General features: G+C 39.1%; 1 protein-coding gene across 2 annotated transcripts; it reads right to left on the bottom strand.

Moving 5' to 3' along the window:
* Positions 1–1476: 1476 nt before the first annotated feature.
* LOC137255595 (uncharacterized) lies at positions 1477–21874 on the bottom strand. Of its 2 annotated transcripts, XM_067793034.1 has the most exons (8): positions 21801–21874; positions 17967–18078; positions 17381–17408; positions 7571–7830; positions 7056–7083; positions 6142–6342; positions 2166–2284; positions 1477–1702 (listed from the first exon to the last, which is right to left on the bottom strand). In XM_067793034.1, exons 4-8 carry the CDS (start codon positions 7772–7774, stop codon positions 1565–1567), a joined length of 690 nt encoding a protein of 229 aa, XP_067649135.1. In that variant the 5' UTR covers positions 7775–7830; positions 17381–17408; positions 17967–18078; positions 21801–21874; the 3' UTR covers positions 1477–1564. The 2 variants fall into 2 exon arrangements, with proteins under 2 accessions (XP_067649135.1, XP_067649134.1); XM_067793033.1 differs by lacking the exons at positions 17381–17408; positions 17967–18078; positions 21801–21874 and adding an exon at positions 9219–9363.
* Positions 21875–25925: the final 4051 nt, after the last annotated feature.

Genomic DNA, 25925 nt, shown 5'->3' with positions numbered 1-25925 from the left:
AAAGGGGGCTGAAGTATTGTAAAATTATTGTCCTCCTGAGAGGGTACGTAAGTCCACAAACATTCACAGTAAATTTAAGTCTACCAGGATTTTAATGGTAGTATTCATGTTCTTTTAATTTCGGCTAACTTTTCGTACAATCGCCAGCAGCTGAAGGGATGGTGTAAATCCAACTAGGATCCATGTAGGTAGCAAAGGTACTGTAAGTCCCCATGGTTCCTAGTGTGGTGATCTACCTTCTGTTGTTGGCGATCTATAGTCTGTTTTTATATTGTATTGTCTAAATAGTGCTATTTAACTTTCCATGCTAGTTTTAATTGAAATTGTGATATTCTAGTTGTTTTACTGTCCTTCGTTGACGGGTTTTTATGATGTATATATGCTATGTTTCATTGTTGAATGTTCTTGTCACGATATGGCTGAGATATTGCCGATGTGACGTTAAATATTAACTCACTCACTTTAAGCGTAGTATATTTGCTATATCAGTTTTGACTACAATTTCCTACAAACGCCAGCGGCTGAGGGGATGGTGTAAATCAAACTAGGGTTCATGCAGGTAGGAAACGCACTCTAAGTCCCCATGGTCCCTAGTGTGGTGATTTACCTTCAGTTGCTGGCGATCTATCGCCTGTTTTTATATTGTATTGTCCACATAGTAATATTAGTTTTAACTTTCCTCGCCAGTCTTAATGATAACTGTGATATTCTAGTTGTTTTACTCTCCTTCGTTGACAGGTTTTGTTATAGCAGACATATATTTGATTTCATTATTACACGTTCTCGTCACGATATGGCTGAAATATTGAAGATGTGACGATAAATCTTAACTCTCTCACTCACTCACTCTCTCACTCTCTCATTAGCATTGCTCCTGCTTAATGTCCCGACAACTTACTTTCCCAATATGATTATTATGTAAATTTCCTGGTTCACTCATGCATGCTTATTCTTACCCATATTAGCTTATTCGTCAGCTCATTTTCGCTTTAAGCTCATCAAAGTGCTTAGATCCACATCACAAATTAGTTTCTTGCAAAGTGAAATACTAACAGTTGCACGAGCTTGTTTCCAATGACCGTTGTACAACGACACAATATAAGCAAGGGGATGTGTTGAGTTTGTGAAGCACGCGTTTCAATAAAAGCGACGTAATCCTTTCCACACCCACAAGAAATTTCTGCTCAAACCAGAGTCGATGTATAATTGTGATTTCATCACGATTATGTCTTTGCTTCAGCAATATCACAGCTGTACGATATTGTTTGTAAACAATAGTGTCTGGACCAAACAATCCAGTGATACGATGACAGCATGTGTTTATGAATCACTATCAACAGCGATGATACCAAGTGTTCTGTTTTGTCCCTAGTGAAACACGATATCTGTATCGGAATGACCTGCAACATCCTCTGGAACTTAGATATTTATTTTTCCGCGCATTCGAAATCTGATAAAACTGATACATCATCTCGATGACATATATAAATGTGTTTATTCAGCAGAATACATTGTAAATGTTGCCACAGGAGGGTGGTGTTCTGGAACGTGTCCAATCACGTGTTTAGTCTCCCTGGCACACTGCAGTGTAACTGGCAAGGTTCTCTATGCGTGTTGCTTCATTCTCATACATACCAGGTGCTAGCAAGATTTTTTCAATCGCTTGTATCTGCGTTGGGGTGACCGGGGCGAAGTATACCAACTGAAATTATTTGAAAATGTGTGTATAATAACACGTCGTTTTGAGTTGCCAGACATGAAAATGTTCAGATGGTCTATGAGCTGAAAACAAAACCAATATCAATGATGTCCCCATTCTACCCGTTACCTAGCACTACCCAAGTCCTTCGATATTATTATATCACTGCCACGTTATCAATTCCTTTAAATACTAAAGCACATGACCCATAAACGCCAAAGATAACTGGTAATTGGGTTCAAAGAATTGGAGTGTTTTTTTCACACAGTATCACAAATAATATAATAAATTTAACAGCGAGTTTAGTCCGCAATATTATGTGTTACTGAATGCCACTATTCAAACCCGGGCCTTCATGGGTCAATGAATCTAAGAACAGAATCATCAGTGACTTTTGTTGACATTGAACGTAAGCAGAGAGACAGCAAGATACTTTCAAAAAGATATCTGTTACAGAGATCCTCACCTTAACCGGGTACTCTGCGAGAACTCTGAAGCATGCTCCTTTCTGACCAGTTTCCAATATAGATCGGTCCTGCTCAAATGTTAGTTTCAGCCTTTCATCATATTCAGTTGTTGTCAAGTCTGGAATATACTTGATGGGTGGTGATGTCTTTCACGTAGTATTTCAATAAAACAAATTCTTCATATGCTCTCCATCAAACGTTTAGACTCACATAAAACACTCATTACATGTTATGTCTGTATATATGGTCACTTGGAAGACGAATCTTTCCACCAATGCGGGGAAACCAACAGTGAACCTTATACACATAAACTGCACGAGGAACATTCATCAAATTGGTGTGAAGCATGTATATCGAGTACATGCACTGTTGCACTTTGTGCCTGCATTTACGATGGTGAACCTAAACTTTTGATAGTCAGTATATGATCTAATGCTGTTGCATTACAATTCCATTTGCTGTTATTGTCAATGATGCTCAAATGATACAGAACCTGTTGTGACACAAAAACAACAAAAACGACATTCATGGCGTATCTTGGCTATTTATATAAGTGCAGTAAGAGTCTGCTAGTAATAGTTATTTTTGTCCTTTCTGAAATCCGTTTGTCGTGGTAAATCTATTGTCCAAAACTTACGTAACTGTTGTTTCGGCCATTGCATAAAATAAGTATATGTATGCCCAAACAAAATCGTAACTGACACACAACAAACATATCCAGAATCAGTTTAAAAAAAAAGACGCGAATGAAATGTCATTACATGGAAAGACACAATTAATGTGCCGTGGTATGGTAATGATCAACAGTCCATCACAAAACTGCATCTCTCATAAGCGAATTGGCCACAACACTAGAGGGGTTCGTTATCAGATTCCCTAGTGTGTCCACTTTGTGGAATGCTACAGGCTTGAGAACATCACATCATACCCGAGGTAGGATATATTTGAGGATTCGAATGATGTCGTTACATTGAGGTCAAAGAGGTATTCAATCAGAACATATTTCAGACGAGGGTAACGCGTTAACATTGTTGTGATTACAAGATTACCGTACATTTGTGCTTTGAGGCGATACCATGCAGAGGACAGCCTCTTTCAAACACTGAAACACGGCGATTTCAATGAATAACTGGCACCCACGCTGCTACTGTTCCAGATGAGAACGGAACCACTTCCAAAAACGATCATCATTCAGAGCACCTAGTCTGTTGTAACGTTCACCTGTGTTCCTGGAAATAGTATAATGCTGATGGGCCGGACGTCGTTCTCCTGGTGTCCTATTAGTCACGGATACATAGCTCTGCTGACAGGTGAAGTACGGTCTGTATGGATATAGTGTACGGATATGATAAAAGGATGTAAGGGTATAGTGTAACGGTGTAGTGTAAGGGTATATCGTAAGGATGTGATGTACGGGTATAGCGTAATGGTGTAGTGTTAGGGCGCAAGGGTGTAGTGTAAGGGCAGAGTGTAATTGTATACTGTAAGGATGTACTGTAAGGATATAGTGTAAGGATGTAGTACAACGGTGTAATGTAAGAGTATAGTATATGGTTGTAGGGTACGGGTGCAGTGTAAGAGTGTAGTATATGGGTATCGTGTAATTGTATAATGTAAGGGTATAATGTAAGCATGTAGTGTAAAGGTGTAGTGTAAGGGTGTAGTGTAAAGGTATAGTGTAAGGGTGTAGTGTAATTGTATAGTGTAAGGGTATGGTGTAAGGGCATAGTGTAAGGGTATAATGTAAGGGTGTAGTGTAAGGGTGTAGTGTAAGGGTATAGTGTAAGGATATAGTGTAAGGGGTGTAAGGGTAGACTATAAGGGTGTAGTGTGAGTATGTAGTGTAAGGATGTCGTGTACGGGTATAATATAAGGGTGTAGTGTAAGGGTGTAGTATAAGGGTGTAGCGTAAGGGTGTATCGTAAGGGTGTATTGTAGGTGTGTAGTTTAAGGGTATAGTGTAAGGGTGTAGGGTTAGAGTATAGTGTAATTGTATAGTGTAAGGGTATTATGTAAAGATGTAGTATAAGGGTGTAGCGTGAGCTTGTAGTATAGTTTAAGTTAGTAATGTAATGGTATGGTGTAGGAGCATAGTTGTAAGGGTGTAGTGTAAACGTATAGTGTAAGGGTATAGTGTAAAGGTGTAGTGTAACTTTGTAGTGTAAGGGTATATTGTAACTGTACAGTGCAAAAGGTATAGTGTAGGTATACTGTAATGGTGTAGTGTAAGGGTGTAGTGTGTAAAGGGTATAGTGTAAACGTATAGTATACGAGTATAGTGTAAGGGTATATCGTAAAAGTACAGTGCAAAAGGTATAGTGTGGGGGTATAGGGTAAGGTATAGTGTAATGGTGTAGTGTAAGGGTGTAGTATAAGAGCGTAGTGTAATTATGTAGTGTAAGGGTACAGTGTAAGGGTACAGTGTCAGAGTATAGTGTAAGGGTTTAGTGTAAGGGTATAGTGTAAGAGTGTAGTGTAAGGGTATAGTGTAAGGGTGCAGTGTAAGGGTATAGTGTCAGGGTGCAGTGTAAGGGTAGAGTGTAAGGGTATAGTGTATGGGGTGTACGGATAGAGGGTAAGGGTGTAGTGTAAGGGTATAGTGTAAGGGTGCAGTGTAAGGGTATATAGTAAGGGGTGTAAGGGTAGAGTGTAAGGCTGCAATGTAAGGGAATAGTGTAAGGGTAGAATGGAAGGGTATAGTGTAAGGATATAGTGTAAGGGTATAGTGTAATCTCATAGTGTAATCGTATAGTTTAAATGTTGCTGATTGGAACCTGTGCAGGGGATGCGTGATCCAAATCCATCGGTCTTGACTACGGTTTTTAGGGCGTGGCTGCCACTACGGGGCAGTCTAAAAATTGTTTTGCTGAAAACACCAAAGTGCAATATGGTGTTTCTATGGACGCCGAGTCGACGGTCAACGTTGCCAGAATGAAGCACCTCTCCGTCCGCTATTTTTCCCAGTGTTGTGGCATTCAGGATCATAGAATGGAGACTTCTGCACTTCTTATAGCCGCACTGACAGTAAATGATAAGTATCTGGATGTCTGACATTTCAGTGACCATTCCTGACCAAGTATCTTGAATACGTCATGCTTCTTTCTTCTTCAATTCGAACAACTGTTTGGTTGTGTGTTTTGAACTATTTGAACGGATTCTTTTTCTGGTTTAAATTCTGCACTCATTCTCAAAATTACCGAAAAAACATTTACTTGAGCCACTGAGTGAATGGCAAATCCCGCAAACATTGCACCCTGCACATCAAACCAACACAAATGATAGACACACGCGACAAATGAAACACCAACAGTAGGGATTTGTTTGAGGACGGCAATGCTCATATTGTTTGCAATGTTACTTGACTCTTTTAGGGTTTTCTGGCTGCAGCTAATTATCTAATGTAATTCTCACCATAACAGCCTCGTGTACGTTCCACTAAAGATAAATGTGATTTCTATACGGAATTATGTGATAGTGTTTGGGTTATTTTTGTTGGGAACTGGAAAAGAATGTGTGTGTATGACTTAAGACTGATCCTAATCCGATGTCCTAATCCTAATTGTATTGAAAGAAATGAAAACCAATGTTAACAACTATAGTGACAAATGCTTGCAGAACTTATAACACTCATAACTTGTGACAACTATTTCTTCAGTCTTGTTCCATCTATACCAAAGACAAGTTGGCAAACAAAAGTAACACGTAAAGTTCAAAGTACACAAAGGTTTCAGTAGTTTAAAATTCCTTTCGTTTTGGTTCTAACAGAATCTTCTATCACAAAGGGCGCAAAAGTGGCGGTTCATTACTTGGAAACACGAAATCGGTCATTACAGTTGATTGTTCACACACTTATCAGGATATCGGTGGAACTGTTTCCAGTCATTCGACTGGATAGATATTTACCAAGGCAATAACGCAAGACACTACTTACAATAACCTTGTGATAACATGACACTTCTCAAATGTAGTTCTTACCTCCAACAGGAAATATCTTAGTAACCATGGTAAGATTTCCATCTTTGAAAGAATATGTCCATAAGTCATGGGGCAACTTTACACCAAGTCCGTGGGCATAGTCACTGCAGAGGGAGAGTGGTACGACGCTGTACTCGTATCCCTTCCGAGAAAGGAAGCTTGTCAACTGGGGCCAACTGCATGCCTTCTCCACTTCAAGCACTGAAACGTGTACCATATACGAAGGGATCTCATGAAAAACTGCAGTAGCTCTGCAAATATCCGTTAGATACTCCACATATAGGCATATGTCTCCCTCAAAAGGTCTCACTAAGTTCTATTAAGCAGTCAGTTTGTTGCTTGAATGGATAAAACCTGTATGCTGGATTATCTGGATTGCTTACTGTAAAAGGGGTCTAGTGCTCTCTCTCTCTCACATAACTGTTTCTTTTGCGTACATGAGTTAAGAACTATTTATATTATTATCCAAACACATCCTCTACTTGAAAAATAGTAGCAACACAAGCAGCAGCAGCAGTAGCAGCAGCAGCAGTAGAACTATTTATATACAGCTGTATGGAAGCGGTCTGTAAACAATTAAGTCTGGACCAGACAATCCGAGCTGCGCAATTCGGACAAGGTAACGTGTCAACCAAGTCAGCGAGCATGACATCCTGATCCCATTAGTCGCCTCTTACGACAAGCATAAAATACTGAAAATCAGTTCAAAACCGGAGTGAGTGTGTGAATATTCCAGCTATATGGCGGTCGTCTGTAAATGATCGAGTCTGGATCAGACAATACAGTGGTCAACAACATGGCGCAATTGGGAACCGATGACATGTGTCAACCATGTCATCGACCCTGACCACCCGACCCCGTTATTCGCCTGTTACGACAAGCACACTCGTCTTTTATGTCCAATGGTGACTTACCAAGAACAATCCTTGGCCTTCCGAGTTCCTGTTCAACCAATAATAAGAACATATCAAAATACCCGAATTGTTTTCAGTTCCATCGCCCCATTTGTATAATTACATTTACAACAGACAAAGAAATCCATGTGTTTGGTGCAGTTGTGTCAAATGATAAACAGGCATTATGCTGGACATATTATTAAACATTATATTACATTGTATATTGTGAAGATTACAGTAAACTACATATTCATTACCCTGGTAACTGGTGTCAGAAGCTCGTATTTGAATGGTATGACGTACAATATTGATCTGTGTGTTGAATGAAGTCTTCAGTGGAAATGGTTAGGTTCTAGATTCGAATTGCGATAGCTTGCTATTGTTTTACTGTCCTTTGCGACAGATATTTCTTAAAGTTAAACCAAATGTTTCTCGTCACTATAAGGCCGAAAAATTGCCAATGTGTGGTTACATTTTAACTCTCTCACTCATTCAAGTTTCCATTGATTTGTAATTAGATTAATGGTACAGACCTTAAATGCAAAGATAACCGCGATATCCTTCAGGTCTGCAACTGTGTTCTCAATCTGCAGAATGTCCGCCGTCTCGTCCCTCCCCTCCTTGGGAGGAATAAGGATTTCCATTTTGTATATCAGGGCGTCCCTGACATCAGCCGCGCCGACGACCGACAGTGGCAGACACAACATGGAGACGATACCAGTGAACAACAGCAGCATTGTTGAAAGTCGCTATGCGCTGGACTTGGATGTGGGGAAGTACGCAATGACACAAACTGGAATAGTTTAATTGCAGATAATTGTCACAGGCCTGTCAAGCAACGTTGATTCCAAAACAAGGACTGTTATATTGAGAAATCTCAGTGATGATGTTTCTTCTTCCTTTAGGGACACAAACCATACAACTAAGTGGTAGAAAAGGAATTTTGGGTTGCATTGGGTTACACTTGTACATAAACATCTCGACAGAAAGACAGACAATTTATTCCAATATCGAGGCCACTAGACCAACATACATTTTTAGATTAACTTCTACAATCCGCACAAGACACATACGAGACTATGAGTTATTCCATCCTTTGTTTGTCATGAATATGGGTTTACCTGTGATATATATACACATCACATACTCATTTCACGTGTAAGGGCAAATCTAAGCTTATACACCAAAAGAAAGAACTGACGAATATCAGAGTTAACACTACCCTTATCTCATGCCATAATATATACAAAGGACTGAAGTGATACTGATGCTACACACAAATAATACATTGTACTCGTCTTCAACATCCACCTGTGGCAAAAAGGGCAGATTCGTGTTAAACTTCTTGAGTGAGTGAGTGAGTGAGTTTAGTTTACGCCGATTTTAGCAGTGTTTCAACAACATGAGGGCAATTGAACCCAGGTCTTCAGCGTGACGAGAGAACGCTTTATCCACTAGGCTACCCCACCGCCTCCAAACTCCTTGAACATCATGCAGATCAATTGTCAAAGAGTAGAAAACGTCAATGTCTGAGACAACACGTTCGAATGTTTGCTGCAAGAAATTCCCTTCAGCCTAAAGCCAAAATAGCGTATTTAAACGTAACTAAACGCACACACACACACACACACACACAAAAGAACACACACACAAACACTTAAAATCACCACTACTCCCAGTCAAACACACTCTATATGTTTCAACGTAACTAAACGCAGATCACATTGCTTATGAAATCACTTCTTCAACAAACTGTGCAAATAGCTGAGGGCATTGAAACATACATCACCCCATTCCTAATGCTACCACCAAATTGTGATAGTGATAGTCCTTGACTGAGAAAAACGTTATATATATGTGTGTGTGTTTGGAGTGGAGATCCACAAAACAGTCATAGCGCAACGAGATACTATGCAGTTTACCTTCGAATACCAAAGTGTTACGAACGCATTGGAGATCAGTTCCCATATTCTCAAAACGTTCATAAACCTAAGAATTCTAAATTTTGATCGTAGTTATTTTTTTTAAGAATGGGCTTAGGATGTTCGTAGGACTATCAGCTTTTCGAGAATATTTTTTCCAGGTCGTGTACTTTGTACTGGTACACTGTTTATCTATCGAAGAAATGCTTCCAAAATGTTCGGCGAAAATGCAGAAAAGATGAAGCAGAATAGATATTACCTTTCTTGCAGCCTGCGTCCGGCTTCTGTGGGCAGATATGTCTGTGCTGGTGTTTCTATTTATCCCCAATATATGAAGCTTTATATACTTCGATCGTAAGATATCAACATTTACAACTGTTACAAAGTGAATTGTTCAGCCTACTGGAAGTAGCTAATCGTGCACCTGTTACAATACACGCGCATGAAAACATTTCCAGCAGCCACTTAAAAATCACACGCCATACATCTTGCATTTAGGCGCAACCAAAACTCTTTTATCATTATCACTATCTGCGCATTTCAACTTTCAGGATATGTTTTATGCACAGTAACAGATGTAAAATAGCAAACACAGCGTAATATAAGATTAATTATTTTCGGCCATAGAAAAAACATAAGTCCATCCATAATATCATCTCAAACCCCGAGGCACCCGTGGCGAGCCACCTCCTCGTGGTGGGTGCTGGGTAACGCTAAGAGCTCGCCGACACCCCCTTTGTGGACCCGGGGGGATATTTGGTCCACCAACCTGTTGTTTGCCGTGGGTTGCGACCCTGTGTCGGCGGAGGAAGGGATCCTGGTGGATGAGAGCAATAGGGGTTTGCAAAAGTGTTCCTGTTGCTCAATATACCACTTTGGCCCTGACTTCGCCTAGACGGGTGGTCGAATGGGCCCGGTTCGACCAATCGGCTGGTCATGCCAAGCCCTGTGCATGGAGGATATATATCATTGCACAAATTTTATTTGGATTTTTACTTTCTGTCTTGGCCTATTTGTTCATTGAGCTTTTCAAATTTTAAAATGCATTTTTGAAGTTCTGAACTTTTGCCTAGAGTCTTATGCCCAGAAGGCGGTGGCTCATGGGCCAATCTGGTAGACTAATTATTTCTAATTCTTCTGCTGGAGTATATCATCCGGGTATCCTTGATGCTGTAAGCTGGAGGCCCGCTTGCTTTAGCATTGTCCTTGTGATACTCTGTGGTGGGTGGGGAGCTCGGATGATGAACCGTATTACACTAACCATGGCTTATGAAACTCCAACAAAAAAAAACAAAACGTCCACTTGATATTGACCCTGTTGATACTGACTATAGACCGTCTACATCGATTGAGTATTGGCCACGTTTCATTGTGATTGAGACTCCTGATAAGAAACCTTTGAAGTTGAACCCCTTTGCTGTATCCAAAGGTATTCAAGGCATTGCCGGGGATGTGAAGAACATAAGACGCCTACGTTCGGGTGCCCTGCTAGTCGAGTGCGGGAAAAAGCAGCAGGCAACAAATCTGATGAATATTAAATCTTTCGTGGGCATTCCCCTTGCACACAAAACCTTGAATACAAGTAACGGTATCGTGAGAGATAGAGATCGATTGTTTGATGACATGTCGGAACTTGATATAGGATCTGAAATGAAGGATCAAGGTGTATTATATGTCAAGCGCTTTTCGACTTGCAGAATCAACGAAACCGTCAAAACAAATACGTATCTGTTTACTTTCTTATGTCCAAATGCTCCAAAATCAGTGAACGCAGGCTACTGTAACATACAAGTTGATACCTACTTCCCCAACCCGCTCAGGTGTTTTAAATGCCAGAAATATGGACACGGTGTAAATACTTGCACATTGCCTGTTGTGTGTGCTCACTGTGGTGAGAAGACACACACAACAGAAGATTGTGACAACGATTGTAAAAAATGTACCAATTGCTCAGGCGACCATTCGTCCTTTTCTAAACAGTGTCCTATTTGGAAAGAGCAAATGGAGATCAATAAAATAAAATTCACTCAAAATATCTCTTTTTCCGAGGCCAAAAAACTGGTAAAGAGATCTGATCTTACAGATTGTTATGCAACAATAGCAAAAACATTATCGGGTTCTAGCTCTAAAACAACATCAACCACAGGCTGCCAAACTACCTTGACTTGGGTAAATTGCGATTCTCCACAGCATTTGTACCCTGCTATGTCATGACAGACTGAGGAATCACTTCCTAGTACCTCAAGGTCTTCTGATCACAAATCATCATCTCAGTCACACTCAAAGTCTCAATCGACAGCTGATAGTCAACAAACTGTGAAAAATAAACCGAAGCCAAAGCCTGATGCTTCAAAACATCAAAGTGGCAGAACTCCTAAAGGGTCACAGAACAAAATTCAATTGTTCAATAAATACGGGTCTCTTGAAGACATGGACGTTTCTGAAAACGTCCATTCTAGGGCACATAGCTTTTCGCCCTCCAAAAGAGTGCGAGGGTAGATTCCCAATAAATCCCCTCAAAAGATAGTTTATTCCAATAATATTGTACAGTGGAACTGCAGAGGATTGAGGACTAATTTACATGGATTACAGCTATTAGTCCAAGATTTTACACCTTCAGCGTTATGTCTCCAAAAGACATATTTAAAACAAACAGATACATTTGACCTTCGTCAATTTAATGCATATCATTGTTTTTCACCTCCGGGTGATAGGGCCACTGGCGGATCATCCATTCTAGTCAGACAAAACGTTATTCAAAGCCCCGTTTCACTTAATACTAATATGCAGGCTGTTGCAGTGAGAATTACTTTACATGTAGCGTTTACGCTATGCTCCCTCTATATTTCGACATCTTCGACGTTTGCCAAAACTGATCTTCAAGCTTTATAGGACCAACTCCCAAAGCCCTGTATTATAATTGGAGACTTAAATGGGCACAACCCACTCTGGGGTAGTGTAAATATAAACACTAAAGGTAAATTGTTGGAGGACTTTTGTTCTGACAATGATTTGTGTATTTATAAAGATGGTTCCAGCACATATTTACATCCTGGTACAGGGACCTACTCTGCTCTTGACTTGTCACTCACAAATTCAGAACTACTAAATGAATTCGAATGGTCAGTCCACGATGACCTATCTGGAAGTGACCATTTTTCTACCGTATTAAAAGCTGTAACTCCATCCGATGTTCCTCCATCATCAAGACGAAATTTTCAAAAGGCTAACTGGGCTTTATATGAAACACTGTGTTTTATTGACGTTCCTGATGCTATTAAATGCTTTTCCGATGAACTGAATTCCATAGCTGATGAGTGTATACCAAAGTCCTCTGTAGTTCCACACATAAGAAAACCATGGTTCAACGATAAATGCAAACAAGCTAGGAAGGCAAGGAAAAAAGCAGAACATTATTTCCGTCGCCATCCTATGGTGCATAATTTAAATAAGTTTAAAATTTTAAATGCTAACGCACGGCGTACTTTTAAACAGAACAAACGCCAATCTTGGCAAAATTATGTATCCAAAATAAATTCTCTGACACCTATGTCCAAAGTATGGAACATGGTGCAGAAAATCAAAGGTAAAGGTACTAAATCTACTGTCCATCATCTTAAACAAGGAGATCAATTGCTTACTGATAAATCAGATATTGCTAATAAACTGGGTGAAACCCTTGCTAAACACTCTTCCTCTTCAAATTATACACCTAAATTTCAGCAATATCAAAAACAACAAGAAAAGAAAATTATTAATTTCAATTCTGATAACGGGGAAGATTATAATGAAACGTTTTCTATTCATGAACTCCATACTGCTCTTGATCAACCTCATGACACTGCTACAGCAGCTGACAACATCCATTATCAACTCCTGAAACATTTACCAGACTCCTGTCTGGAAACTCTCCTAAATATTTGTGATGGTATTTGGACATCGGGTAACTTTCCTCCTTCATGGCGTGACGCCATAGTAGTACCATTACCTAAACCTGGACGTGATCATACGGATCCATCCAATTATCGTCCGATTTCATTAACTAGCTGTGCTTGCAAGACCATGGAACGCATGATAAATAATCGATTTGTTTGGTACTTGGAAACAAATAATCTTATCACAGATATACAGTGTGGTTTCCGGAAAAACAGAAGTACTGTCGATCATTTAGTGCGACTGGATTCATTTGTTAAAAATGCACTAATTAATAAACAACAATCTGTGTTTATTTTTTTTTATCTTGAAACAGCATATGACACAACCTGGAAATATGGCATTTTGAGGGATTTACATGACTTTGCCTTGCGAGGTCGTTTACCTCAATTTATAGCCAACTTTTCAAATGATAGACAGTTTCAAGTCCGCGTGGGTTCTACCCTGTCTGATCATTACAATCAGGATCAGGGTGTTCCACAAGGCAGTATTGTGTCTGTTACACTTTTTAGCATAAAGATAAATAGTTTATCCAAAGTTTTAAACGATTCAATTGATGGGTCGTTATTTGTGGATCATTTAAATATTTCTTGTCGTAGGAAAAATATGCATACTATTGAACGGCAACTGCAGTTGTGTTTAAACAAAATAAATAAATGGTGTCTTGAAAACGGCTTTAAATTTTCTAAATCCAAAACAAACTGCATACAGTATTGTCGTAAATACAAACCCCATAAAGACCCTGAACTATCTCTAGATGGCACTCCCATTAAAGTTGTGAAGGAAGCCAAGTTCTTGGGTCTAATCTTTGATTCACATTTGACGTTTTTACCACATATTAAATCACTTAAAACTAAATGTCTGAAAGCACTTGACTTGTTGAAAGTTGTTTCCAACTCAAAGTGGGGAGAGGATCAAGCAACCCTCTTACACCTGTATCGATCACTCATACGTTCGAAACTTGATTTATATGGTGGAGCCTGCAAAAGCAACCTTAAACTTCTTGATTCTGTCCACCATCAAGGCTGAAGACTTTGCCTTGGGTCTTTCAGAACTTCACCTATTGATAGTCTCTACGTTGAGGCCGATGAACCATCTCTTACTCAACGTCGTATAAAATTGTCTTTACAATACATTACTAAATTATCTTCTAATGAATCTAACCCTGCCTATAACTGTGTCTTCAATCCGCTTTATGAGGATTTGTATAACAAAAAGTCTTCTCTTGTTCCACCTCTTGGGCACGGAATTAAACCATTTATTTCTTCTGCCAGTATAGACCTGGAAAGTATATCGCCTTCCCGTCTTCTTTCTTCTCCTCCTTGGCAATTGGTTAGGCCACAAGTTGACCTAACATTAACGACATTTAAAAAATCAGAAGCGAATGAATTACAGTATAAACAAGAGTATAATCAATTGAAACATAAATATAGCAATTATAGATCCTTATTTACAGATGGGCCCAAGGACGATGGCGCAGTTGCTTGTGCTACTGTCACTGGATCCAGAACAATATCTTCTAGATTACCAGACAATAGTTCTATTTTTACAGCAGAAGCTAACGCCATATTAACAGCTCTTAAATATATTCAAAGACACTCAAAACGTATCAAGTCTTTGAATGTCATTTAGAAGTGAAAATACATAAGAATGAAGATTTTTATGGATATCAACTTCTTTATGAGAGAACACAACGTTTCGGAGTTAATGCTTACTCCTTCATCAGGTGATTGAGAAAGGGATACAGAGGTGTATTTATATGTACAGGTAAAACAATAACAAAGTAACAAGTGGAATGAGTTAACGAAAGCTAGTATAAACAAGCACTGATAGGAAGCCGATAGTTAAGATAACAATGATGGAAGCCAATGGTAATGCATTACAGTTGATTGGATATGTTTACATAACATGATTACATAACATGATTGGGGATAAGGGTGGAAGCCAATGGTGATACATTATTGATAAATTAATCTCATCTACCTGTGTACATTCTATCTATGTAATTCATGTATAGCCTATCTACCCGAGTACATACTTGTGTTTGTACATCACCAATCCTCATGTAAACATGCTCACCCCCTATCGTGTGTTATGTACATCATCCTATCATGCGTAATGTATCACCATTGGCTTCCACCCTTATCCCCAATCATGTTATGTAATCATGTTATGTAAACATATCCAATCAACTGTAATGCATTACCATTGGCTTCCATCATTGTTATCTTAACTATCGGCTTCCTATCAGTGCTTGTTTATACTAGCTTTCGTTAACTCATTCCACTTGTTACTTTGTTATTGTTTTACCTGTACATATAAATACACCTCTGTATCCCTTTCTCAATCACCTGATGAAGGAGTAAGCATTAACTCCGAAACGTTGTGTTCTCTCATAAAGAAGTTGATATCCATAAAAATCTTCATTCTCACTCAAAACGTAAACATTATATAATATATTCCGACTCTCTTTCTTGCCTCCAGGCTATTAAAAACATTTCTTGTAAACATCCACTTTTAATAGAAATTATTGAATTGTACAATAATCTTGCTACTGGCCACGTAGGCATTTCTGGTAACACAATGGCCGATCGTGCTGCTAAGGCGGCACTCAACAAATCTGTGACACCACTTCTTATTACATACTCTGATTATAAAGCTACAATAAGATCTTATATCCGTGATCTGATGCAGAAGAAGTGGGACACCCAGGTAGGTATAAATAAATTACATGTAATCAAACCTTATATCGGTTATAAACTTACTTGGGTTGTCAGTCCAGATTTGAAGAGGTCATTATGCGACGATGTCGCATTGGCCATACGAGGTATACTCACGATTATCCATTAAAAGGTGAAGATCCTCCGTTTTATATTTTAATTAAAAAACTTTGAAGGGTCTTTTTGATAATGTTAGTTCTCATTTAATTATTGCATTTTAAAAAGAATTAGATTTGCTAAATGAATTGTAAATATATAAATATTTTATGCTTGGAATTTCGAATTAGGAACTTAGAGTGTTAGTGGCTGTATCCTCGAGGGGGGTTAAGGCACTGTAAAATTATTGTCCTCCTGAGAGGGTACATAAGTCCCAAAACATTTGAAGTCAGATTTGATCTTCCTGTTTTTTAGTCGTAGTATTTCTGTCATTTTAAATTGTGGCTAATCTTGCATACAGTCACCAGCAGCTGAGAGGATGGTGTAAATCCAGCTAGGGACCATGCAGGTAGCAGAAGTACTGTAAGTCCCCATGGCCCCTAGTATGGTGATCTACTTTCAGTTGTTGGTGATCTATATAGCCTGTTTTTATATTGTGTTGTCTGAATAGGGATATTAGTTTTAACTTTTCACACTAGTTTTATTTCTCATTGTGATACTCTATTTGTTTTACTGTCCGTCGTCGACAGGTTTTTATCATATGCATAGATTCCATTTTTAAGAATGGTCTCGTCACAATATGGCTGCAATACTGCCGATGTGACGTTAAATATTAACTCACTCACTCACTCATCACGGATATTAGATATAATTGTAGCTGTATAATCTGAGTATGGAACAAGAAGTGGTGTCACAGATTTGCTGAGTGCTGGCTTCGCAGCAAAATCGGCCATTGAGTTACGAGAAATGCCTACGTGGCGGGGTAACCAAGACGTTGTTTTGGTCAGTGGCAAGATCATTAGAAAATTCTATAATTTCTATTGAAATTGGATGTTTACATGATATTTGTTTAAATGCGTGCAGGCACGAAAGAAAATCTGAATAGAATATGTATTGTTTATGTTGTTAAGACAGTGTATTTTCTGTATATTGCATTATTGGTAAAGTGATAACTATTATTGGGCCACAATGTTTACAGTTTTGAGTGATAGTTATTATGGGTCACATTTCGTATCATAAATGTTGGTTTAGCTGCAGGCCTTACAGGAAGGTCTATATTTGCCTCCCTTAACTAATTGTGTGTACTTCAAGGAGTCATGAAAAACCTATGTTAATGGCGATGGTGGCACATGTGCTCGAATACTCAAGAATCAGTGACTATGTATATAACAAGACTGGTTGTCGTGTTGACGGCACAGAAACACATATGGATTAACTGGAGTATATACATACCTGCCTGCCTCTCTGTCAACGCATGACCAATATTACTGCTGCCGGACTGCTCGCCATGTTACAGTCAGTGTTACTTTTTCTCACTCTCAAACCAAGACTTTGGTGAGTTGATATCATATTGTGACCCATTACCTTACATTTGTCTCAGCTGCATTGTATTAGAAACCTCTACTAAGTCAGCAAGCTCACCCGATCCCATTAGTCGCCTCTTACAACGAGCATAGTCGGCTTTTGTGGCAAGCAAAGGGTGCTGAAGGCATATTCTACCCCGGACCTTCACGGGGCATGAAGTTCCATGAAACAAACATACAGGCGTAGTTTATAGATCAGAAGCAACGGAACACTGTACAATTGAAGAGCTATGTAACAGTTGACTTACCAAGAACTGCTCTTGGGCTTCCGAGCACCTTGCAAATCAAATAAATATATATAGTAGGTAGATAATGAACAAATCACGAGCAATTCATTGAACAAATCATGTGAAGTGTACTGTTGACATTACATTTACGCCACTTCAACCCAGTTTCATGCGACAGCCATTAACAATCTCAGTTGCTGATCATAATACCATGTTTAAAATACCAATTATCTACTTACTAAACATGTTGAATATAAATGTTGGCATCGAAAGGACACTTCGAACACTTCAAACACTAATATTATCAAGACGATCTGGTAGGTATGTCTGTTTTGTAACGCCGCACTCTTCAATATTCAAGCTATGTGGCGGGTGGTTTTAAATAATCGAGTCTGGACCAGTGACCAACAGCATGAACATCGCTTTAAACGATTGGTCAGTCAGTTGCCTCCTGTGACAAAGATGGGTTATAGAAGATCAATTCTAACCCGCTGGGCCCTTTGTCTTGTAATTTAGCCTTGGTAAAACTTTTGTTATCACATCATAGGGTTCTTTGCGGATTGTAGAAATGTATTACGGAACAACAGGTGGAAACAATTTCACAAACCTTGAAGGAGAATAGAACACTGATGTTAGTTAGACTCTTCACAGTTTCCTTAATGGACAGTATGTCTGAAGCTTCGTCCCTTCTTTCCTTGGGTGGCAGAGAGATGTCCGTCCTGTATACAAGAGCATCTTTATCACAGTTAGTGCCGAGAACCGACAAGGTGATGAGGCCGTAGACAAAAATGAGCATCGTGACAGTGTCGTTAATTTCCAGGACTGAAATATGGTGAGAAAGTCAGAAATAATCCATTAAGAAATTTCGAATATTTACCAAAAAATGGGAAACTGCTTGTATTAAGAATGGAATTGCATAGAATACAATTGATAAATGTCATGAGCTAAATGTGCAAACAAACATAACACAGGGCCTTTGTTTTCATACACTTGTTAGTGAATCGAGTGAATGAGTGAGTGAGTTAATATTTAACGTCACATCGGCACTATTTCAGCCATATCGTGACGAGAACATTCAGCAATAAAAACGACTATTGTGTCCATTATAAAACCTGTCAACGAAGGACAGTAAAACAACTAGGATATCACAATTAGCATTAAAACTAGTGTGGAAAGGTAAAACTGATATCATTATATGGACAATACAGTATAAAAACAGGCTATAGATCGCCAACAACAGAAGGTAGATCACCACACTAGGGACCATGGGGACTTACAGTACCTTTGCTACCTGCATGGTCCCTAGTTGGATTTACACCATCCCCTCTGCCGCTGGCGATTGTAAGAAATTGTAGCCAAAATTAAAATAACACAAATACTACACTTAAAAGTCCTGGAAAGTATAAATTTACTTTGAAAATTTTGGGACTTACGTACCCTCTCAGGAGGACAATTATTTTACAATACTTCAACCCCCGTTGAGGGTACAGCCTCTAATGATCAATGTTCCTAATCTATACTACCAACCATTAAAATACAACTATCTACAGGACATATCAATTATAATTCAACAAGGAAATCGATTTCCCTTAAAAATCCAATAATTAAATGAGTATTGACTGTGTTAAAAAGATCCGAAAGTGTTTTTACATTGAAATATTTGTCCCTTATGATGGAGAATTCAACACAGTCAAGCAGGATATGCTTGACCGAGGTTCTCTCATCACAAGGGATGCACAATGGAGGATCTTCACCTTTCAACAGGTATGCATGGGTATACCTTGTATGACCAATACGACATCGTCGTAATCTAGAAGATATTGTTCTGGATCCAATGACAGTGGCACAAGCCACAGCACCACCGTCCTTGGACCCATCTGTAAATAAGGATGTATAATTGCTATATTTATGTTTCAATTGATGATATTCTTGTTTATACTGTAATTCATTAGTTTCTGATTTTTTAAATGTAGTTAATGTTAGGTCAACCTGTGGCCTAACCAATTGCCATGGAGGAGAAGAAAGAAGACGGGAGGGAGCTATGTTTTTAAGCTCAATGCCGGCTGAAGAAAGAAAGGGTTTAATTCTGTGCCCTAGAGGCGGAACAAGAGAAGACTTCTTGTCGTACAAATCCTCATAAAGGGGATTGAACACACAGTTATACGCAGGGTTAGATTCATTAGAGTGTAATTTAGTAATGTATTGTAAGGACAATTTAATACGACGTTGTGTAAGAGATGGTTCATCGGCCTCAACGTAGAGACTGTCAATAGGTGAAGTTCTAAAGGACCCAAGACAAAGTCTTAGACCTTGATGATGGACAGAATCTAATAGCTTCAGGCTGCTTTTGCAGGCTCCACCATATACGATGGAGCCATAATCAAGTTTTGCGCGAACGAGTGATCTGTATAAGTGAAGGAGGGTAGTCTGATCCCCTCCCCACTTTGAATTAGAAACAACCTTCAATAAATCAAGTGCCTTTGGGCATTTGGCTTTTAGGGATTTAATATGGGGCATAAAGGTCAAATGTGAATCGAAAATTAAACCTACAAACTTAGCTTCCTTGACAACTTTGATGGGGCTGCCACTTAGAAATAGTTCTGGGTCTTTATGGGGTTTGTATTTACGGCAAAAGTGTATACAACTGGTTTTTGATTTAGAAAATTTAAATCCGTTTTCGAGGCACCATTTGTTTATTTTGTTTAAGCATAACTGCAGTTGTCGTTCAATAGTACGCATATTTTTACCTCGACAAGAAATATTAAAATCATCCACAAATAACGATCCATCGACTGGATCATTTAAAACCTTGGATAAACTATTGATCTTGATACTAAACAATGTAACAGACAAAATACTGCCTTGTGGAACACCCTGATCCTGATCCTGTAATGATCAGAGAGGGTAGAACCCACGCGGACCTGAAATTGCCTGTCATTTAAAAAGATGGATATAAATTGAGGCAAGCGGCCTCGTAATCCAAAGTCATGTAAATCGTTTAAGATTCCATATTTCCATGTCGTGTCGTAAGCTTTCTCTAAATCAAAAAAGATCGACACTGCGTGTTGTTTATTAATAATGGCATTTTTTACAAAAGACTCCAAGCGTACTAAATGATCGACAGTACTTCTGTTTTTACGGAAACCACATTGTATATCTGTTATGAGGTTATTGGTTTCCAAGTACCAAACAAGTCGATTATTTATCATACGTTCCATGGTCTTACAAACGCAGCTAGTTAGTGATATTGGTCTATAATTGGAGGGATCAGTATGATCACGACCGGGCTTAGGTATGGGAACAATAATAGCATCACGCCATGACGAAGGAAATGTTCCAGATGTCCAAATGTCATCACAAATATGTAAGAGCGTCTCTAAACAAGACTCAGGTAAGTGCTTGAGGAGCTGATAATGTATACCATCACTGCCTAAGCTTATACACCAAAAGAAAGAACTGACGAATATCAGAGTTAACACTACCCTTATCTCATGCCATAATATATACAAAGGACTGAAGTGATACTGATGCTACACACAAATAATACATTGTACTCGTCTTCAACATCCACCTGTGGCAAAAAGGGCAGATTCGTGTTAAACTTCTTGAGTGAGTGAGTGAGTGAGTTTAGTTTACGCCGATTTTAGCAGTGTTTCAACAACATGAGGGCAATTGAACCCAGGTCTTCAGCGTGACGAGAGAACGCTTTATCCACTAGGCTACCCCACCGCCTCCAAACTCCTTGAACATCATGCAGATCAATTGTCAAAGAGTAGAAAACGTCAATGTCTGAGACAACACGTTCGAATGTTTGCTGCAAGAAATTCCCTTCAGCCTAAAGCCAAAATAGCGTATTTAAACGTAACTAAACGCACACACACACACACACACACACAAAAGAACACACACACAAACACTTAAAATCACCACTACTCCCAGTCAAACACACTCTATATGTTTCAACGTAACTAAACGCAGATCACATTGCTTATGAAATCACTTCTTCAACAAACTGTGCAAATAGCTGAGGGCATTGAAACATACATCACCCCATTCCTAATGCTACCACCAAATTGTGATAGTGATAGTCCTTGACTGAGAAAAACGTTATATATATGTGTGTGTGTTTGGAGTGGAGATCCACAAAACAGTCATAGCGCAACGAGATACTATGCAGTTTACCTTCGAATACCAAAGTGTTACGAACGCATTGGAGATCAGTTCCAATATTCTCAAAACGTTCATAAACCTAAGAATTCTAAATTTTGATCGTAGTTATTTTTTTTAAGAATGGGCTTAGGATGTTCGTAGGACTATCAGCTTTTCGAGAATATTTTTTCCAGGTCGTGTACTTTGTACTGGTACACTGTTTATCTATCGAAGAAATGCTTCCAAAATGTTCGGCGAAAATGCAGAAAAGATGAAGCAGAATAGATATTACCTTTCTTGCAGCCTGCGTCCGGCTTCTGTGGGCAGATATGTCTGTGCTGGTGTTTCTATTTATCCCCAATATATGAAGCTTTATATACTTCGATCGTAAGATATCAACATTTACAACTGTTACAAAGTGAATTGTTCAGCCTACTGGAAGTAGCTAATCGTGCACCTGTTACAATACACGCGCATGAAAACATTTCCAGCAGCCACTTAAAAATCACACGCCATACATCTTGCATTTAGGCGCAACCAAAACTCTTTTATCATTATCACTATCTGCGCATTTCAACTTTCAGGATATGTTTTATGCACAGTAACAGATGTAAAATAGCAAACACAGCGTAATATAAGATTAATTATTTTCGGCCATAGAAAAAACATAAGTCCATCCATAATATCATCTCAAACCCCGAGGCACCCGTGGCGAGCCACCTCCTCGTGGTGGGTGCTGGGTAACGCTAAGAGCTCGCCGACACCCCCTTTGTGGACCCGGGGGGATATTTGGTCCACCAACCTGTTGTTTGCCGTGGGTTGCGACCCTGTGTCGGCGGAGGAAGGGATCCTGGTGGATGAGAGCAATAGGGGTTTGCAAAAGTGTTCCTGTTGCTCAATATACCACTTTGGCCCTGACTTCGCCTAGACGGGTGGTCGAATGGGCCCGGTTCGACCAATCGGCTGGTCATGCCAAGCCCTGTGCATGGAGGATATATATCATTGCACAAATTTTATTTGGATTTTTACTTTCTGTCTTGGCCTATTTGTTCATTGAGCTTTTCAAATTTTAAAATGCATTTTTGAAGTTCTGAACTTTTGCCTAGAGTCTTATGCCCAGAAGGCGGTGGCTCATGGGCCAATCTGGTAGACTAATTATTTCTAATTCTTCTGCTGGAGTATATCATCCGGGTATCCTTGATGCTGTAAGCTGGAGGCCCGCTTGCTTTAGCATTGTCCTTGTGATACTCTGTGGTGGGTGGGGAGCTCGGATGATGAACCGTATTACACTAACCATGGCTTATGAAACTCCAACAAAAAAAAACAAAACGTCCACTTGATATTGACCCTGTTGATACTGACTATAGACCGTCTACATCGATTGAGTATTGGCCACGTTTCATTGTGATTGAGACTCCTGATAAGAAACCTTTGAAGTTGAACCCCTTTGCTGTATCCAATGGTATTCAAGGCATTGCCGGGGATGTGAAGAACATAAGACGCCTACGTTCGGGTGCCCTGCTAGTCGAGTGCGGGAAAAAGCAGCAGGCAACAAATCTGATGAATATTAAATCTTTCGTGGGCATTCCCCTTGCACACAAAACCTTGAATACAAGTAACGGTATCGTGAGAGATAGAGATCGATTGTTTGATGACATGTCGGAACTTGATATAGGATCTGAAATGAAGGATCAAGGTGTATTATATGTCAAGCGCTTTTCGACTTGCAGAATCAACGAAACCGTCAAAACAAATACGTATCTGTTTACTTTCTTATGTCCAAATGCTCCAAAATCAGTGAACGCAGGCTACTGTAACATACAAGTTGATACCTACTTCCCCAACCCGCTCAGGTGTTTTAAATGCCAGAAATATGGACACGGTGTAAATACTTGCACATTGCCTGTTGTGTGTGCTCACTGTGGTGAGAAGACACACACAACAGAAGATTGTGACAACGATTGTAAAAAATGTACCAATTGCTCAGGCGACCATTCGTCCTTTTCTAAACAGTGTCCTATTTGGAAAGAGCAAATGGAGATCAATAAAATAAAATTCACTCAAAATATCTCTTTTTCCGAGGCCAAAAAACTGGTAAAGAGATCTGATCTTACAGATTGTTATGCAACAATAGCAAAAACATTATCGGGTTCTAGCTCTAAAACAACATCAACCACAGGCTGCCAAACTACCTTGACTTGGGTAAATTGCGATTCTCCACAGCATTTGTACCCTGCTATGTCATGACAGACTGAGGAATCACTTCCTAGTACCTCAAGGTCTTCTGATCACAAATCATCATCTCAGTCACACTCAAAGTCTCAATCGACAGCTGATAGTCAACAAACTGTGAAAAATAAACCGAAGCCAAAGCCTGATGCTTCAAAACATCAAAGTGGCAGAACTCCTAAAGGGTCACAGAACAAAATTCAATTGTTCAATAAATACGGGTCTCTTGAAGACATGGACGTTTCTGAAAACGTCCATTCTAGGGCACATAGCTTTTCGCCCTCCAAAAGAGTGCGAGGGTAGATTCCCAATAAATCCCCTCAAAAGATAGTTTATTCCAATAATATTGTACAGTGGAACTGCAGAGGATTGAGGACTAATTTACATGGATTACAGCTATTAGTCCAAGATTTTACACCTTCAGCGTTATGTCTCCAAAAGACATATTTAAAACAAACAGATACATTTGACCTTCGTCAATTTAATGCATATCATTGTTTTTCACCTCCGGGTGATAGGGCCACTGGCGGATCATCCATTCTAGTCAGACAAAACGTTATTCAAAGCCCCGTTTCACTTAATACTAATATGCAGGCTGTTGCAGTGAGAATTACTTTACATGTAGCGTTTACGCTATGCTCCCTCTATATTTCGACATCTTCGACGTTTGCCAAAACTGATCTTCAAGCTTTATAGGACCAACTCCCAAAGCCCTGTATTATAATTGGAGACTTAAATGGGCACAACCCACTCTGGGGTAGTGTAAATATAAACACTAAAGGTAAATTGTTGGAGGACTTTTGTTCTGACAATGATTTGTGTATTTATAAAGATGGTTCCAGCACATATTTACATCCTGGTACAGGGACCTACTCTGCTCTTGACTTGTCACTCACAAATTCAGAACTACTAAATGAATTCGAATGGTCAGTCCACGATGACCTATCTGGAAGTGACCATTTTCCTACCGTATTAAAAGCTGTAACTCCATCCGATGTTCCTCCATCATCAAGACGAAATTTTCAAAAGGCTAACTGGGCTTTATATGAAACACTGTGTTTTATTGACGTTCCTGATGCTATTAAATGCTTTTCCGATGAACTGAATTCCATAGCTGATGAGTGTATACCAAAGTCCTCTGTAGTTCCACACATAAGAAAACCATGGTTCAACGATAAATGCAAACAAGCTAGGAAGGCAAGGAAAAAAGCAGAACATTATTTCCGTCGCCATCCTATGGTGCATAATTTAAATAAGTTTAAAATTTTAAATGCTAACGCACGGCGTACTTTTAAACAGAACAAACGCCAATCTTGGCAAAATTATGTATCCAAAATAAATTCTCTGACACCTATGTCCAAAGTATGGAACATGGTGCAGAAAATCAAAGGTAAAGGTACTAAATCTACTGTCCATCATCTTAAACAAGGAGATCAATTGCTTACTGATAAATCAGATATTGCTAATAAACTGGGTGAAACCCTTGCTAAACACTCTTCCTCTTCAAATTATACACCTAAATTTCAGCAATATCAAAAACAACAAGAAAAGAAAATTATTAATTTCAATTCTGATAACGGGGAAGATTATAATGAAACGTTTTCTATTCATGAACTCCATACTGCTCTTGATCAACCTCATGACACTGCTACAGCAGCTGACAACATCCATTATCAACTCCTGAAACATTTACCAGACTCCTGTCTGGAAACTCTCCTAAATATTTGTGATGGTATTTGGACATCGGGTAACTTTCCTCCTTCATGGCGTGACGCCATAGTAGTACCATTACCTAAACCTGGACGTGATCATACGGATCCATCCAATTATCGTCCGATTTCATTAACTAGCTGTGCTTGCAAGACCATGGAACGCATGATAAATAATCGATTTGTTTGGTACTTGGAAACAAATAATCTTATCACAGATATACAGTGTGGTTTCCGGAAAAACAGAAGTACTGTCGATCATTTAGTGCGACTGGATTCATTTGTTAAAAATGCACTAATTAATAAACAACAATCTGTGTTTATTTTTTTTTATCTTGAAACAGCATATGACACAACCTGGAAATATGGCATTTTGAGGGATTTACATGACTTTGCCTTGCGAGGTCGTTTACCTCAATTTATAGCCAACTTTTCAAATGATAGACAGTTTCAAGTCCGCGTGGGTTCTACCCTGTCTG

Source organism: Haliotis asinina, chromosome 11, assembly GCF_037392515.1.
Source record: "Haliotis asinina isolate JCU_RB_2024 chromosome 11, JCU_Hal_asi_v2, whole genome shotgun sequence".
NCBI lineage: Eukaryota > Metazoa > Mollusca > Gastropoda > Lepetellida > Haliotidae > Haliotis > Haliotis asinina.
The sequence above is the reverse complement of the archived record's forward strand: the minus strand, read 5'-3'. Positions and strand labels throughout refer to the sequence as shown.